Below are 17082 nucleotides of genomic sequence, written 5' to 3'. Positions count from 1 at the left end.
GAGGGAGGGAGGGAGGGAGGGAGGGAAGGAGAGAGGGAAGAAGGGAGGGAGGGAGAGAGGGAGAAAGAGATGGAGCAGCTTGAGTATTATGAAGAAAGATGGAACTAGAGGGTAGAAAAGGTAGAAAGAGTAGGTAGAAAGGTAGAAAAGAGTAGCCTGTTATGAGTGGCCAGCCCTGCCACCTGGGCTAATGGTGAGGTCCCAGCCAGAGCTGCTGCTGGGGGCCATGTCTGAGTCTGTGGCTCCATAGAGGCAAGGGTCATTGTCAATGTCCATGGCTCATATTACTACAAGAGAACATGGGGATATCCCTGGTCAGGGTAGCCATAAAGGACCACCTAGATGTCTAGAGGCTATGCAAAACTGCCCCTGCCCCTGCCCCTCACTGGATGCAGTGCTATGGAGAGCTTGTCCTGACACCCTGGTGAGCCAGTCCTGAGGGCATGTGTGGGAGAGCTGACACTGCTACTCATCCGCCAAGGGGTGGCACGGGTGCAGAGGTGATGCCCCCTGCCCCTTGACCCCTCTGACAGTTGGGATAGCTACCAACAGGGTCAGGAGCTTGGAAAAGCTAGCCCTGAACCTCACCTGGACAGCACAGCAGAGATGACTCTGGACAGGGCTCAGGTGAGCCAGCCCCAAGGGCAAGGGCATGAGACAGCTGGCCCTCTCATTCATCACTCATCTGGTGTGAGGTGACATAGGTACTCTTTGCTACCTCTGACAGTTTGGAGAGCTGGCCCTGGGGTCATGAGAGCAAGAATGCTAGCCCTGCTCCTTGCCTGGGCAGCACAGTAGGCTGGCCCTGGTCAAGAGATGCAGGTAAGCCAGCTCTGAGGTCGAGAGCTCAGAAGAGCTGGCCTGCACTCATCTGACATGAAGTGGCATGGTTGCAGGGGTGATGCCCTCCCTCCCATCTCCCCCTTGACACCTACAGTAGCTGAAAGAGCTGGCCCTGGGGTCATGAGAGCAGGAAAGCTAGCCCTGCTCCTTCAGTGGCTGTAGCAATCAGAAGAATGGGCCTTTTACCTTGCCTGGGCAGCACAGTGAAGCTGGCTCTGAAGGCATGAGTGCTGGTGAGGTGGCTCCCAAGGGCATGATAGCAAGAGAATGGACACTACCTCCTGCTGGTGGTGGCACTGGGTAGCCAAACAAGAGCAATGCTGGAGAGCTCACTCTGGTAGTGTGCAGAAGAGAAAGCCGGTGGGCTGACCAGCTCTGCTACAGCTCAGGCCCAGATCCAGGGCTCGGAGATGGCCCACCACAAAACCTCTATCATCTTTGAAGGGTTGGGATGTATCAAAGTGCCAGTTCTGCTGTTCCAAAACTGCAGGATCTTCATGACACAGGGCAACAACAAGATAACCAGAAGGAGTCCTGATGAGGATACAATATCCATGGTGTCACAGAAGCCAGAGATCTTGAACCAGAGCAATGATTCATTGCAATGAAAGGGGACATACTGTGGCAGTTAGGAGAGCTGGCCCTGGGGTCATGAGAGCTAGGAGAAGAACTTCACCGTGACATACTACAGCCTCCATGACAAGATGTTTTCTATGTTTTGTTTCTGTTACCTTTGTTTTGTTCTGTTTATGTATTTTTATTTGGAGGAGGCTGCAATGGTGAAGAACAAATATGAGGGGCAGGGAGATGAGTGGGCTGAAGTGCTTGATGTGACACTCACAAAGGATCAATAAAAGGTTAAAAAAAGCCGGGCAGTGGTGGTGCATGCCTTTAATCCCAGCACTTGGGAGGCAGAGGCAGGTGGATTTCTGAGTTCGAGGCCAGCCTGGTCTACAGAGTGAGTTCCAGAACAGCCAGGGCTACACAGAGAAACCCTGTCTCAAAAAACCAAAAAAAAAAAAAAAAAAGGTTAAAAAAAAAGGCCTTTTTCCTAGAGCTAAGTGTCCTGCTGCAAGGGGCAAACTCATAGACAGGTTTACCTTGATGACAAGCTTCATGTAGAGAAAGATAAACTCACAAAACAGATTTCAATGTAAAAATTTTGCTTTTTAATATTCTAGAAATAGTTTGATTTATAAATATGAGAATGTTTTATTCTGGTGTTATTTGCTATAGGATAGGAAACCATTCAAAGGTAAAGAAGTTGAGGTTCAGACAGGCACCACTGGTAGTGCACACCTTTAATCCCAGCACTTGTGAGACAGAGGCAGGCAGACCTCAGTGAATTTGAGGCCATCATAATCTACAGAGCACGTTCTGGGACAGCCAGGGCTACACAGAGAAACCCTGTCTCAAAAAAACAAAACTAAACAAAACAAAAAAAAGTTGAGGTCTTCCATCCCTAGCCACAGCATAACCATCAGTGTGAGGACACTGCTCACTGGATAACTCAAGCATTGCTGGTAAGGTCTGCAACAATTTATTACCACCTACTATTTATGAAAGAGTACCAAACTATACTATAAGTAAAACAAAATATAAATCACCAAAATTTTAGAAGAAAAAAATATAACCTTTCACCAACAACATTCTAATACACTCACTTTCAGCATTTTTATGATTATTTTTATTTTTCTTAAAACAGTGCTGGTGATGAAAACAGGCCTAGTGAATGCAGACAAGCACCCTACCATGAAGCTACACCTCTACAGAGTCCTGACAAAATCAGTTTTTGGAGGGGAGTGTCTAGGGCAACAGATTAAAGTTTCACACTTGTTATTAAGTGCTTAATACTCAACTATAGTCTCAGCACTAACAAAGGTTTTTTCTTCTAATCTTTCCCCTGGAGTAATTATTTTATTTTTAAGACTTATTTTTTACTATGTATACAAATGTGTACCTCCATGAGTTTATGTTTATCAAGTGGCCTCTGAGATCAGAGGGCACCAGAGCCCCTAGAACTGGTTTTATAGGCAAGCCACTAACTAGGCCTGGTTTTCATCACCAGCACTATTTCAAGAAGAAGAAGAAGAAGAAGAAGAAATCATAATAATGCTGAAAATGAATTATTAAAATGTTGCTGGTGAAAGGTTTTATTTTATTTCTTCCAAAATTTCAGTGATTTATACATTTATAGGCAAATTTGTAAGCTGCCTGATGTGGTACTAGGACCAAACTTTAGTCCTCTGCAAATGCAGTGAGTGAGTACTTGTAACTGGTAAGCCATCTCTCCAGCCACTCTGGGCAATTCTTTAAATGACAGTTTTAATTATCAAGTACATGTATGTGTTTTATTCCATATGTGATTGCATATATGTGTGTATGTATATGGGAGGGGTGTGTATGAGATACATGGTATGTGTGTTAAGTCAAAGAACAACTTTTTTTTCTTTTCTTTTCTTTTATTTATTTATTTATTTATTTTGGTTGGCTGGCCTCGAATTCAGAAATCTGTCTGCCTCTGCCTCCCAAGTGCTGAGATTAAAGGCATGTACCACTGCCACCTGGCTCAATAATACTGTCTTAATTTTACAATACACTACATTTGGCTGCCGCTATTTTTATTCAGTGAAGCAACAATAAGGAACACATAAAATATCCACCTTCATTTTAAAAAAGAGGAGAAGGAAGAAACAGAGCAATGGAAGCAGACAGAAACATAATAAAGACAATGAGGAAGACATTGTTGTTCAAAGGTTAGGTCTTTGAAGAACAAAGTTCCTGCCAACGTGGACCATCAAGGTTAACAGTCAATCCTTTAGCCAGAAAAGTATACAGCCCAGTGTGGTAGTGCATGCCTTTGATACCAGCACTTAAGAGACAGAGGCAGAGGCAGAGGCAGAGGAAGGAAGAGCTCACTTAAGCTCCAGGTCAAGTAAGACTAGTTACATAGTGAGACCCTGTCACATACAAAAAAGACAAGTATACAGAACAGATGAGACTAGGTTCGCATGCACAGGGTCCCAATGTTCTGTTCCATGACCAAAAGGAATGCCTCAGAGAAGCCTGCACTGAGCTATATGATATGCAGTAGTATCTATATGAAAAGTTACCTGGTCTGCAAATGAGAAGACTTTGCAGAGCTCTGGCTTATAGAATGTTTTTCTATAAAACTGCACATCTTATTTTAAAAAGAAAACTACTGCCGAGCGGTGGTGGCACATACCTTTAATCCCAGCACTTGGGAGGCAGAGGCAGGCGGATTTCTGAGTTCAAGGCCAGCCTGGTCTACAGAGTGAGTTCCAGGACAGACAGAGCTATACAGAGAAACCTTGTCTCAAAAAACCCCCCAAAAAAGAAAACTACTTACCCAAGAGAGGAGCGTAGCTGCCCGGGTGGCATGGAGTGTCATCTTTCTGATTCCAGCTCACTCCAACCCACCTAGAACCCAAGAGAAAAAGCATGGTTAATAAATCGAGATCTCTGGTCAATAAATAGAAGAAAAGCAGTTCCATTTACCAGCTCTGAACACATCAACAAATCACTAGCACTTAATCCACTAAGGCACCACAGAAATTCTGAAACTGGAGAATAGAGCATAAATTACTCTAAAGCTTATATTGTACTTAACTAAATGCTCATAAGCACCCAATTATGGAAAACGACATTCAGAGTTGGTCTGTGTTCTGCTCTTTGGGACACGGTACCCTTCAACAAGGAACAGTCATGGTTTTGAAAAACAACCAAATTTGAGTACTGATTCCATGGCACCATGGTCATGTCACTTTAGAGAATTAACATAACCTCTTTTCATCTACTTCTTCATCTGTAAAATGGATACATATAAAACTTCTTACCTTACTATCGTAATGCAAATAGCACAGTTCCTGGCACGTAACAGATAATGAACACATAAATTATTTCTGTTCTTAAATAAAAAAGTTGATTTCTGGTTCTGCTTTACAACCAAGTCTATGGACTTGGAGATCTTCCTGCCTCTGCCTTCCCAGCTGGGCTGGGATTAAAGAGAAATCCATAGCTCCAGCACCAATGGGTACTGGAGATATGAACTCAGGTTCATATACTTGGGCAGTAAGAACTTTACCCGTTGAGCCATCATCCAAGCACCCCTACCCCCAGGGAACATTTAATATAAGATTAGGCACTTGTCCCAGTATTCTTACCCCAGTTTCCTTTGCCCCTGGGTACCTGCTGCCATCTGCACCATTTGCTTACCACAGACTTGGGTGAGCATTTCCCAGTACATCTTATCAGCCCCCATGACTCCTACAATCTCCAAGAGCACAACTCTCCTCTCCCACCTCCTGAACAACTGCTCTCTCTGTCACTACTCTAGAAAGATGAGCAAGAATAGAAAGGCATTTCACATATACAGGTCTACAAATATTTCATCTAAAATGTAAGATCAACAGAATCAACAGCTGCTAAATACTTTCTGAACACAAAGTACTAGGAATAAAAAAGACACCATTTTTAACAATAAGGCACTAAGTCAAGTAATTAAGAAGAGATTGCCTTGGAACCTCCTATCCAAGTGTGCTCTACTCATCAGCCAACCAAAAAAGTCTTTTCTTAGTCCCTACTTGTTTTTCCTGTCCTGGAAGCTACATGGGAAACAGAAGACAGTGACATCACTGCCTTTGAGGGTTTTTTAAGAAGGGTGAGGAGTAAAATTAACATACTTGAATCACTAATAAAAGATAATAATTAAGTGTTAACTATAAGTAACTACTAATTATAACTTAATTACTTCCTGACCCTGCAAAACCTAATATGATAACTGTCAGCTGTTATATCAGTGACACAGACTGAAAAATGAGCCAAATTATGTGGTCTTTGGTTGGTCACAAGTAAGGTTTTTCTCAGAAGGGCAGACATGCTAAGAGACCCATGTGTTCCTCAGTCCTGGATGATGTCCTTGTGCCTGTCTGTGGGCACTGACTTACTGTTCAGCCCTTGGGACCAGTCCACGATCATCTCAACCAGTGCACTGAAATTAGGCTTTTTTGTGTGTGTGTAAACCAAACTTAGCCTGTAGGATGAAGGTAGCAATAGTCAACTGCTCAAACTGGGGTGTTCAGGTCAGAGTTTTTATAGCTATGTGAAATGCTTATCTAACCTGTGTAAGGAGGTCCTGGGTTCAATTCCCAGAACTGAAGGGGGGTGTGTCTCTGTAGTCTTCAGTAACAAGCCAAGTGGAGCTTAGACCTCCCTGGTAATGCCCACTACCCAGAAATTTCATTTACAACAGGAAATAAATCTTACCTACTCAAAGACTCTACAGCTATGCTGAAAAAAAAAAAAAAATCACCTGAGGCATAAGCAACCTTTTTCTTTCATCTCAGAGGCAAAATTTACAAAACCCCTGGTGTCCTCCCCAGAAGAACCTACCAGGTTCAGAAAATAGGAATCCAATACTCAACACTAGAAACTTCTGAAAGATCTTGTCATCAGGATCACAAAGAGCACTTCCTCAAGATACCAGAGTGCAGCTTTAGGAAGGCATAGCCACTGGCTCGTAATCATGGCTTCTGTGAGTAACAGTGGTTGAAACCAGTGGCAGATAGTGCTCAGCACTGGGACTACAGCTTTAAGCAGACTTCAGTGCAACAGCCAAGTGCTCTCAGCCAGAGCACCATCCTCTCCACCCTCCCCCTGAAATTTGAGGCAGGCCCCACCCAGAAGACTGGGTGATGGTGATGGAAAAACAGATTCCCTGCAATTGTAGCCTTCTGTGAGCCATTTCACAGAAGGATCTAGAGACCCACCCCAACTTACTCTGACCACAAGAACAACAAAGTCCAGATGGTATGTCAGGACTCTGAACCTTAGAGCTCCACATACCTGGTTCTTTGAAAGTGAAATGTACCCACAATCCAAAAATGAGGCTTCCCAAAGCTGATAAAGTACCCTTTTCTTTTCCCCATTCCAAGGAAGACAGAAAAAAAGCAGTGACCTTGCATATTTATTGTCCCTCTGTCCTCTTTACACTTTCTAAGCTGCTATAACAGTTCCCTATATCATGACCAATTTCCACACTTAGAAAATATCCTCTATAAGCCGGGTGGTTGTGGTGCATGACTTTAATCCTAGCAGTCAGGAGGCAGAGGCAAGGGGATCTTTGTTAAGCTAGAGGCCAGCCTGGTCTACAGACTGAGTTCCAGGACAGCTAGGGTTACAGAGAGAAACTTTTGTCTTGAAAAACAAAAGGAAGGAAGGAAGGGAGAGATAGAGAGAGGGAGGAAAGAAGAGAGGAAGGGGGGGAGGGAGGAAAGAAGGAAGGAAGGGAAGAAGGAAGGAAGGAAGGGAGGAAGTCCTCTATGTTTCCACAAAAGATGTGTCAAGACAAGGAGAGTGACATCAAGAAATATGCTGCCATCTGGTCCGCACTTTCTGGACCTGAAGGAGTTAAAGACTAGCCATGGTTTCCTATAAGGGCTGAGACTAATGTAAACCACCTGCTAGATGCAAGAACCAGACCAGAGAGAGGGTCAGGTTGCTCAGTTCTGGAGGCCTCTTCTGAAAAAAAATTGTAGTTTTAGGTGATCTGCCAGAGAGTCTGTGAGGCAGCCAAACTCCTTCCTCCCATGTTCTACCCCTTAGTCTGGGCTCCAGCTCCCTCTTTACAGCTACCTGCCTGCACACCACCACCTTACCTCAAGATAACACCAAAGTGAACTTTGGTCTCAGCTACTAATCTGTTTGAGCTCTCGACTTAGGAACCCCTGCCAGCACCGAACCCTCATTCTTTTACTGCTCCTACTCCCAGAATGTTAGGGCCACAGGCTTCCACCTCAAGGTGTCATTCCTCAAACCCACCAGGCCCCAACTCAAAGGTTCCAAAGGCTCAGAAGCTCACAGATAAGAAAATGGCTGCCACATCTATACGCCCAAGCTCAGGCAAAACTTAACCATCACTTACCCTGCTCATAGCTATAAAAATTCCAGGTCTTGCACCACTCCCTAAAATAGATACCCTCTCCCTCACCTGAGCAACTTCTGCTCTGTTGGACTGAACTCTGATGGTGGGAGTTCCTCTAGGAGGAATACATCAAGAAACACAGGCAAACAAGCTGTGTCTTGGACCTTACCTGGTGTGCTACCCTAGAGGGCCCTGGCAAAGGTTAAGCTACCTTGATAAGACGTTTATTCACTATAACAGGGAGGTGGAGACAGGATTGCTTGTACCCAGTCTTAACAACAACAAAGCCTGATATAGTGGTCCATGCCCTCAGAAAGCAGAGGCAGGCACATCTTTGTAAGTGTAAAGCCAGCTTGGTCCACATACCAAGTTCCAGGCCAGTCAGGGTGACATAGTGAAATCATTTCTTAAAAAACAAAAACAAACAAAGCAAAACGGCTGGAGAGATGGCTTGGCTGTTAAGAGCACTGACTCATCTTCCAGGGGTTCAGAGTTCAATTCCCAGCACCCACATGGTAGCTCACAACCATTTATAATGGGATCTAATGCCCTCTTCTGGTGTGTCTGAAGATAGCTACAGTATACTCATTAAACAAACAAATAACAAAAACAAAAAACAAAAACAGAGGAGCTGAAGAAGATTGCAATCCCATAGGAAGAACATCAACTGGCTGGACCATCTAGTGCTCCCAGAGATTAGACCAAGAACCAAGGAGTGTACAAGGAGGGATCCATGACTCCAGATACATAGGTAGCAGAGGATGGCCTTGTCTAACAGCAATGGGAGGGGAGGCCTTGGTCCTGTGGAGATTTGATGCCCCAGCACAGAGGAAAGCTGATGCAGCTGGGGTGGGAGAGGGGAGGTGGGTGGGGGAGCACCCTCATGGAGGCAAAGGGGAGGGGGGAAAGGATGGATATAGGATGGAGAGGTTTGTGGAGGGGGTACAGGGAAGTGGGAGATCATTTGAGATGTAAATGAATGGAATGATTAATTTTTAAAAAAGGAAATCAAAAAAGAAAAAAGAGAAAAAAAAGCAAACAAAAATTAAATCTCAAACAACAAAAGGAACTGTCTTGCTGGTGTGTCCTCTGGCTTAAAAGGGGGCTGAGTTGTTCTGAGATGGTTTTCCTTTAATCTTTTCAAGACTAGGTTTCTCTGTGTAGACCTGACTATCCTAGAACTTGCTCTGCAGACCAGACTGGCCTCAAACTCAGAGATTTGCCTGCCTCTGCCTCCCAAGTGCTAGGATTAAAGGTGTGCACCACCACCATTCATACCAAAATAAAAAAAAAAAATTTTAAAAAGGCAAGAAAAGTATTATCTTTTCTCTATTAAAGAGGAAAGCCCTGAGTAGGCTGTGTGGGCAAGTCAATTGTTTCTCAGCATCTCTGAAATGAGAAGCAAATGAAGTTACTAGATGAATTCTCTACTTGCTCTGAGGCACCAACTTTCGACTCAGGCCTCTCCCTCTTCACACACATCACTACACTCAGAGACCTGAGAATCTGGAAGGGAATGAAGAGACTTCAGGAAAACCCACATTCCATTGCTTCCTCAAAGGCTGCTTACTAGTTGTCCTTGGTGACTCTCACCTCTAGAGCACTTTGAAAGGCTGAGGCAGGAAGATGGCTCTGAGTTCTGTGGCAAGGTAAGGCCATATAAGCAAGACCCTTGTCTCAAAAAGGGGAAGAAGGAAGAGATTAGAAGTTTGTTAATGACCTAAAAGCCTCAGGAGGACTGAGAAACTCCCAGAAGTAACACTGACAGGCACATGACATCTAGGAACTGGAAAGCTCCTGACAAGAAAGTCCAAACACCAACCCCCTTGAGTATTTACAGTTTTGAGACAGCAGAGTACAGCTCTACAGATGTAATCTCCACCCTTCAAAAGTTCCCTTCTCTGCCCTATAGAACCCCAAGCCCTTTGTATCTCTTCAGTCTCCACTCCTGAGAGAGACTGCTGCCCTTCATTGTTCTAACTAAAGGACAATCTGCTTCTGTTGAGGTCAGTCTATTTTCACATTGCCAGTGTTAATCCGACGCTAACAATACTGATACCTATTCCTTTCCCCCATATTCTGTAACGTCAAGATCTGAAAAATGTTAGCAGAAAAGTTGCAATCATGAAGAGACTGTGGCTTACAGGCTGATACTGTGTGAAGGGCCCGCGCAAACGTACATACACAGCCCCCTGGGGCAGCTCATCAACACCTACCCTCAACCACTACATTCACACACTCAGATCCCTGACAGCTGACAAAAAAAAAAAAAAAAAAAAAAAAAAGGCACGTTTTCATTGTCCAACACAGCAAAAACATCTAGGACCACACAAGGAAATAGGGAAGCCCTCTACTGGCCCGTTTCTACAGCTCTAGGACAGGCGCACACATTACTCCCTCCAAACAAAAACACGCTGACATCTATGAGAGGAAAGAAAGGCGCCAACTCCCGGATGTTGGCAAGCTCTGCGGCCAGCGCCTGTTTCTCAGTGTTTACTTGCTCTCCCTTCCCTCTCCCTCCCCTTTAAGGATGGCGCAGCAAAGGGAGGTGAAGGGGATGAACCACCCCACCCTCTCTCTTTTCCATTTTTTGAACAAAAAAAAAAAAAAAAAAAAAAAACCGAGAAAGAGAGTGAGGGAGAAAAAGTCTTAGTGCTGGGGGCCTTACCGGACTCCTAAAGCCAAACGTATCTACAGGTTTTAATCCGCCATTAGCATTTAAATCTTGAAAGGGCAGGAGTAAGGGGGGAGTAGAGGAAAGTAACCCCACACACAAAAGAAAAGTTGTTGGGTTTCTTCTCAGTCGGCCAGGCAGAAGCAATCTTCCTGGCTGACAGCCAGAAGTGCGTCACAGTCAGGAGTCTGCTTTCTTTAAAGGCACAGCGAGCTTCCGCGCGGTCTGGGAGCAACAGCGAAGCCAAGAGCTCTGGGGGGAGGGGGAACGCCTACTAGGAGGACCCAGGCAAAGCCTGCCCAAGCCCTAAAAATTGAGCGGGACGTGCAGGGGCGGGGAGGGTGGCTAGGGGTCAAGCCCGAAGGTTCCATTGCTGAAGGGAGAGCACGCGCAGCAAGGGCTGGAGGCTGTGGCGTAAACACACAAAAGCGCACTCGCGGTGGCCGGCCTCACCAACCTGAGATGGCCAGGACACTTCCCCTTCGCTGCTTTCCAGCAGGGCTTAAGGCAGTAGCAGTGTTGGCCTGTCCACCTCCGAGACCAGCACTACCGGGCAGGCCCAGAGCCGCCGAACCCACCGCCAGCCCCTGGCGGGAAACGCGCCCGGCGCAGAGGAAGCCTGGGAGCCGAGCGCAGGGGAGCCGCGCAACGCAGGCCTTCTACAGGGGCGGCTTCCTGCGGCGCCTGCGAGGGGGGGCGTGTCTGCAGCCGCACACAGCCGCCCGCCAGCTCCCCGCCGCACAAAGCGCAGGCCTCCTTCAAGCTCGCTGCCTACCCTGGGACTTGGCCGCCCTAGCCCGTTCTCCTCAGGAAATCTCTTCAGCCCGTACCTTCTGTGTAGCCAGGCCAAGCTGTCATGCTGTGTGCCTGCTCCTCCCACTCAGCTACCCAAACAAGCAGCCCAGGCAGTTTCTAGCCGCGGAACGCAGGCCTCGCCGTCCTGTCCCGATAGCTGCGCTATTGTTGACTGGAATGGCCGCCAAAATCCCAGCTGTGCTGCCAGAACCTAATCCGCTGGTCCTCTCGGCATTTGTGGGGAGGGGCCGAGGGGCCAAGGCACAGTTCTGAGTAGGGCAGGCACTGGCTAGAGACACAGGCGCACAGGGACTCACCATTCTCAGAGTCTGCTGCAACTATAAGACTAAAAGAAAGGTCATAATCCCAGCATTTGGGAGGCAGAGACAGGTGAATTTCTGAGTTCGAGGCCAGCCTGGTCTACAGAGTGAGTTCCAGGACAGCCAGGGCTACACAGAGAAACCCTGTCTCGAAAAAAAGAAAGAAAGAAAGAAAGAAATGTCAGACTCAGACAAGACCACGACAGCGTTGCCACCCACTGGACAGCCAGCCACCCACTGGACACCTGCTGGGATAGTTAAAAGGAATTCCCTCACTTTACAACCAGAAACATTTAATGAACTATGTGCAGTGTATTGCATTGTTAAGAATACTCATACAAGAATTATACCTAATGTCTGAGTTAGGGTTATAATTCCACAAGATCAGAAATGGACTACAAGTTTTTATTCTAAGATGATACATGTTAACTCATATAAAAGATGCAACGAAACTAAACAGTTTAGGTGAGGGAAGGATTAGAAAACTGAAGTGATATTTTAATCTGGATCTCCAAGCACAAAATCAAATCTTTCCTCTGGGGAAAGGGAGGAGAAAGCAGAAAGCTGTGGTAGCAGTAAAAGAACAGGTGCCAAGGGTGAACTGAGGTCAGAATTGGAAAACCTTGAACTTCAAGTAATCAAATAAAGGGTTTGGGATGTAACCCAACACAGCTCTCTTTTAACAGAGGGCTGTGGTATGAGCCAGATTAATCTGATAAAATGGTTCTCTAGCAGCACAGTGAGTTAGGAGGCTACCCAATAGATATGAGAGGTGCTGGGGAAACAGATGGTAGAGTAAAAGAGGAATGAGAAGCATTGAGGAGAAAGAAGCTGACAAAAAGCAGGAGACTCAAACCCACCCTGATGCTGTGTGCTTATAGTCCTAACAATTAGAAGGCTGGGGCAGAAGGCCAGTCTGATCTACTACTAGAGTTCCAGTCCAGCCAAGGTAAAAGTAACAGCCTATCTCAAACAAGACAAAACTAGGAGAAATTGTACAAGGAAGAAAGTATATGGCATATGCAAATCAAATGTGAGGAGATGAGGGTCTGAAGAAGAAACAGGATATAATAGACAGTAGCTAATGCTTACTAAGAACCTACTAACATGACTCAAACCATCCTACTGACCTAATGGGCATCATTTCATTAGGCTTCAACACTTCTTTATGAAGCAAATAAATTACAACTCAACTTTAAGTTGGCATTTTAAAAAAGACTTACTATTTATGTGAGTACACTGTCACTGTCTTCAGACACACCAGAAGGCATTGGATCCCATTACAGATGGTTTTGAGCCACCATGTGGTTGAACTCAGGACCTCTCCTGGAAGAGCAGTCGGTGCTCTTAATTGCTGAGCCATCTCTCCAGCCCTACCACTCCACTTTAGACATGAAGAAACTAAGCCACAGAGTGACTATCTTACAAACACATCACAAATCACTTGCAGCTAACTATATAACCCTGGCAAGGATTCCTCAAATTCCTAGATGAAAGCAGAGCCTCCTCTGCTTTAAGAGTAACAGTTGCAAGGTGCCTAACACACTGACTTTCAGCACAGACGGTGCTAGTGGACGCTCCACAAAGGTTGGTTTCTGTCACCAGAGTGTCCTAGCAGAAGACGGTTTGCCAGTGCTAAAGAAACTGGGGATGGTACCTTCAGTATGACCACCTTTTCCCCACCAGTCCCTCTCTTGGCTTTTACTTTATAGGGACACCTCAAGTCTCAACCCCTCCGATATTAAACCGGCAACAGTAGTGGATTATTGGGGAAAATCACTTGGCGACTTCCTACACTGTATGTTTTTAAGTTGGATTTATTTTTAATGACCACGTACAAAAAGACAAGATGGCTCAGCAGATATGCATGACCTGGTTTGAAGACCTGGGATCCACATTGTAGATGAGAATTCACTGCCAACAGCTGTTCTCTGACACACACAAACACATGCTTTTTAAAGTGTTTAAAAATTACAATAACCATGTACAAAGATCAAGAAATAGTTTTATATATATATTTTTTTTGTGAAAATCTTATCTTTCATCTAGAATGACAACTCCTTAAGGACATACTCCAGTTCCCTCTCTATGATCAGCCATAGTCCCTAGCTTACCAAAGCTCATTAAATCTGTTCCACTGAACTACATTTGTATGGCAGCTTCCCAAACACAACCTCTGGCTACTAAAAGAATGTGTGTGCTGAGTAGAGGGACATGTTGGTGAGATCCACACCCAACACTGCAGACACATTGCTCTCCCAGACATACAGCCTGTTCTCACCATCCCTCTGTAGTCTGTACTTAGCAACTGCTATTAGCAGAAAGGAAAACTCATATTCAAAGGACTACCATAAATATAAATGTTCACATTTTATGAAAAGAAATGACAAATAATTAAAGACTGGCACACCCTAAAATTGTATGGGATGAAAATAAAAGGCCCGCTAAACTCCCCACCAATCTCTGTAGCTCCATTTGGCCCTGAAACTTCATAGCTAAGACAGAATAGATACTGTATCTCTCCATCTCGATCCTGCTCTAAACACAAGGTAACAGGTTCCAGTTGAACAGCAGTAGAGGGAATTCTCTGGAATTTCCTTGCCAAGTTCTTACACTTATAGGCCAACTAATTTATGGGCTAGCTAGGAAGTTTGGCTAGTTTCTCCACTTCTCTTTCTTCTCAGCCAAGAAAGATCACTTGGCTCCTACCTGGTTCTGCAAGCCACTCATTACCCAACCAAAAGAGGCAGGGGTAGTGGGGTAAAGAAAGAGGTTGTGAAGAACTCACAATGCAGGAGTGAGTTCTGATAGAAGTTGGAGAGCGATGGTAAGTTAGAAGCACACAGTTGGTCAAAAGGGTCGGGTAATACTCCATCTTCCACTGTATCCAGTAGACTCCAGCAATTTGGTATTCATTTCATTATTGCTTAAAATGCCAGTGTTGGGCTGGAGAGATGGCTCAATGGTTAAGCCTCCTCTTCTAGAGGTCCTGAGTTCAATTCCCAGCAACCACATGGTGGCTCACAACCATCTGTAATGAGATCTGATGCCCTCTTCTGGTGTGTCTGAAGATAGCTACAGTGTACTCATACACATAAAATAAATAAATCTTTAAAAAAATGTCAGTGTTCAAAAAAACCAAAAAAAAAAAAAGCCAGGTGGTGGTGGCGCACGCCTTTAGTCCCAGCACTTGGGAGGCAGAGGCAGGCAGATTTCTGAATTTGAGGCCAGCCTGATCTACAGAGTGAGTTCCAGGACAGCCAAGCCTATACAGAGAAACCCTGTCTCAAAAAACAAACAAAAAAAAGTCAGTGTTATAAGTTTTAATGTATATTATCCTTTTGTTACAGTTTAAAGAAATGGCAGGGAAGAGGCTATGATATAACTCAGTGGGTGAGCACTGCCTAGCATATGTGAGGCTTTTGGTTCCATCCTTAGCAATGAAAAAATAGAAAGTAATTTCCTGGAGGCATCCCAGAACTGGGGTGATTCTAATATAAATAAATACTATTCAAGGCCTCTATAACCTGGCTCTAGTTTTACTTCCTATTACACTTATGCCCTTACCCAAACCCTCTACCCTGCCAGGCAGATCTGTAATTTTAGATGGAATGTTTTATGTAGAGGAATGGCTCAGATACAAATGAGCCCTAGATCCAAATTGTTGGTTCTAACATTTACTAGCCAGGTGACTTTAGACAAGTTATTTAATCTTTCTAATTCTCAGGTTCATTTTCTCTAAAATAGAGATAACCATAGTATTTACTTCATTGAGTTAATGTGCAGATTAAAAAAAAAAAAAAAAAACAAAGCATGGCCAGTGTTTAGTATAGTGCCTTAGCACTATTAATTACAGTAACAGCAGCACTTACTATGCCAGGGTATCAAGTGGCAGAGTGAAGACCAGAAGACACTGCATGAGGTAGAAAGGGGGGAGGGGGAGAGAGAGAGAGGGAGGGGGGGTCCAGTCTTTAAAATAAAATAAACTGAGGTTCAGGAGTTGGGTGACTTGTCTTTTAGTAGCCTACCATCCCCCAACACTATTCCCTACTGCTTAAAAGAAGACAGTCACTGAATAATTGAATAAATAAGCTAGTATACTATCAACAGCACAGAGGAACCAGTACCTCTATCTTCTCAGAACTATCTTTTTAAGTCAAAACAACCACATAGCTTTAAAAAATAAGAACTGAAGGACTGGAGAGATGGCCTGGTGGTTGAGAGCACTGGCTGCTTTTCCAAAGAACCTAGGTTGAGTTCCCAACACCCACAATGGCAGCTCACAACTGTATTACTCTAGTTCTAGAAAATTTGATACCCTCTTCTGGTCTGTGCACTAGGCACACATATGATACACACACATACACACACACACACACACACACACACACACACATACACACGCGCGCGCACGAGCGCAGGCAAAATTACCCATACCCATAAAAATTTTTTAAAGTAGTCACAGCCAGGTATAGTGCCATACACCCTTAATCTTAGCATATAGAAGGCTGAGGCAGGTACATCTTTGAAAGTTCACTCCATCTTGGTCTGTATGGAGAGTTCCAGAACACCCAGAGGTACATAGTGAGACTATCTCAAAGACAAACAAACAAAACAAACAAATAAAAATAGCAAATCTTGGGCGGTGGTGGTGCATGCCTTTAGTCCCAGCACTTGGGAGGCAGAAGCAAGTGGATTTCTGAGTTTGAGGCCAGCCTGGTCTACAGAGTGAGTTCCAGGACAGCCGGGACTACACAGAGAAACCCTGTCTTGAAAAAAAAAAATTGTAATTCTTATCAGAAGCCACAAGCATTGAAGAAAAGCATTCCTCTAGGGAAATGTTGGTGGCAGCTCAGGGTAAGAAAGGGAAGCTGAAAGGAAAGGCAGTCAGTCATTGCAGCTTGTCGGAGAGATGTACTATTTCAGAGGCCTGACCTCCAGCTCATTTACCACCACCCTCTTCTCCCTCTCCAGAGGGCAGTGGCTGGTTAATGAGTCACTGTTGGGAAGCCTGAAGCTTCCTGGGGAGAAAAGCAGAGGGCAAAGCAGCTCCCAGAGAGGACTGATTAGTCAAGTCCAAGAGTTCCCACTCAGTTCTCCCTCAAGATGGCCTTTCTGCAAAACTAAGAACCTGTTTGCCCTGTTTCAGTGCCACAGAGGAGTAAAATGGCTGTGCCCCTATAGGCAATATATCTGCCACAGTATTTGCTGGAATTGAACTCAGAACTTCTGGAAGAGCAGTCTGTGCTCTTAACTGCTGAGCCATCTCTCCAGCCCAATGAAACAACTTTTTATATGACTTGCATTATAAACTTTCTCTAAGAAAATATATTCTTTTTTCCTTAATTTAATTTCATATATCAAACTATACTTTAAAAGTGAATCCACTTGGCCAGACATGGTAGCACACTGTAATCCCAGCACTTTAGAGGCTGAAACAAGATCAAGATCTTATTCAAGGCCAACCTTGGCTAACAGCAAGTTTAAAGTTCAAGAACACACAGATA

The 17082-nt window shown here is 44.7% G+C and overlaps 1 protein-coding gene across 9 annotated transcripts in view; it reads right to left on the bottom strand.

Moving 5' to 3' along the window:
• Numa1 (nuclear mitotic apparatus protein 1) overlaps positions 1-17082 on the bottom strand; it is a 74824-nt gene that overhangs the window by 33073 nt on the left and 24669 nt on the right. For 5 of the 9 annotated variants that reach the window (XM_031387611.1, XM_031387608.1, XM_031387606.1 and 2 more), the window contains exon 2: positions 4214-4284. In XM_031387611.1, coding sequence (XP_031243471.1) covers positions 4214-4255 — 42 coding nt within the window. In that variant the 5' untranslated portion in view covers positions 4256-4284. Of the gene's footprint in view, positions 1-4213; positions 4285-10454; positions 10634-10917; positions 11136-11235; positions 11255-11290; positions 11435-17082 lie in introns of those variants that run through there. The other 4 variants (XM_031387610.1, XM_031387612.1, XM_031387609.1 and 1 more) reach the window with 4 other exon arrangements.

The sequence above is a fragment of the Mastomys coucha genome, unplaced genomic scaffold (genome assembly GCF_008632895.1).
Source record: "Mastomys coucha isolate ucsf_1 unplaced genomic scaffold, UCSF_Mcou_1 pScaffold21, whole genome shotgun sequence".
In the NCBI taxonomy this organism is placed as follows: Eukaryota; Metazoa; Chordata; class Mammalia; order Rodentia; family Muridae; genus Mastomys; species Mastomys coucha.
This window is presented reverse-complemented; position numbering and strand designations above follow the sequence as displayed.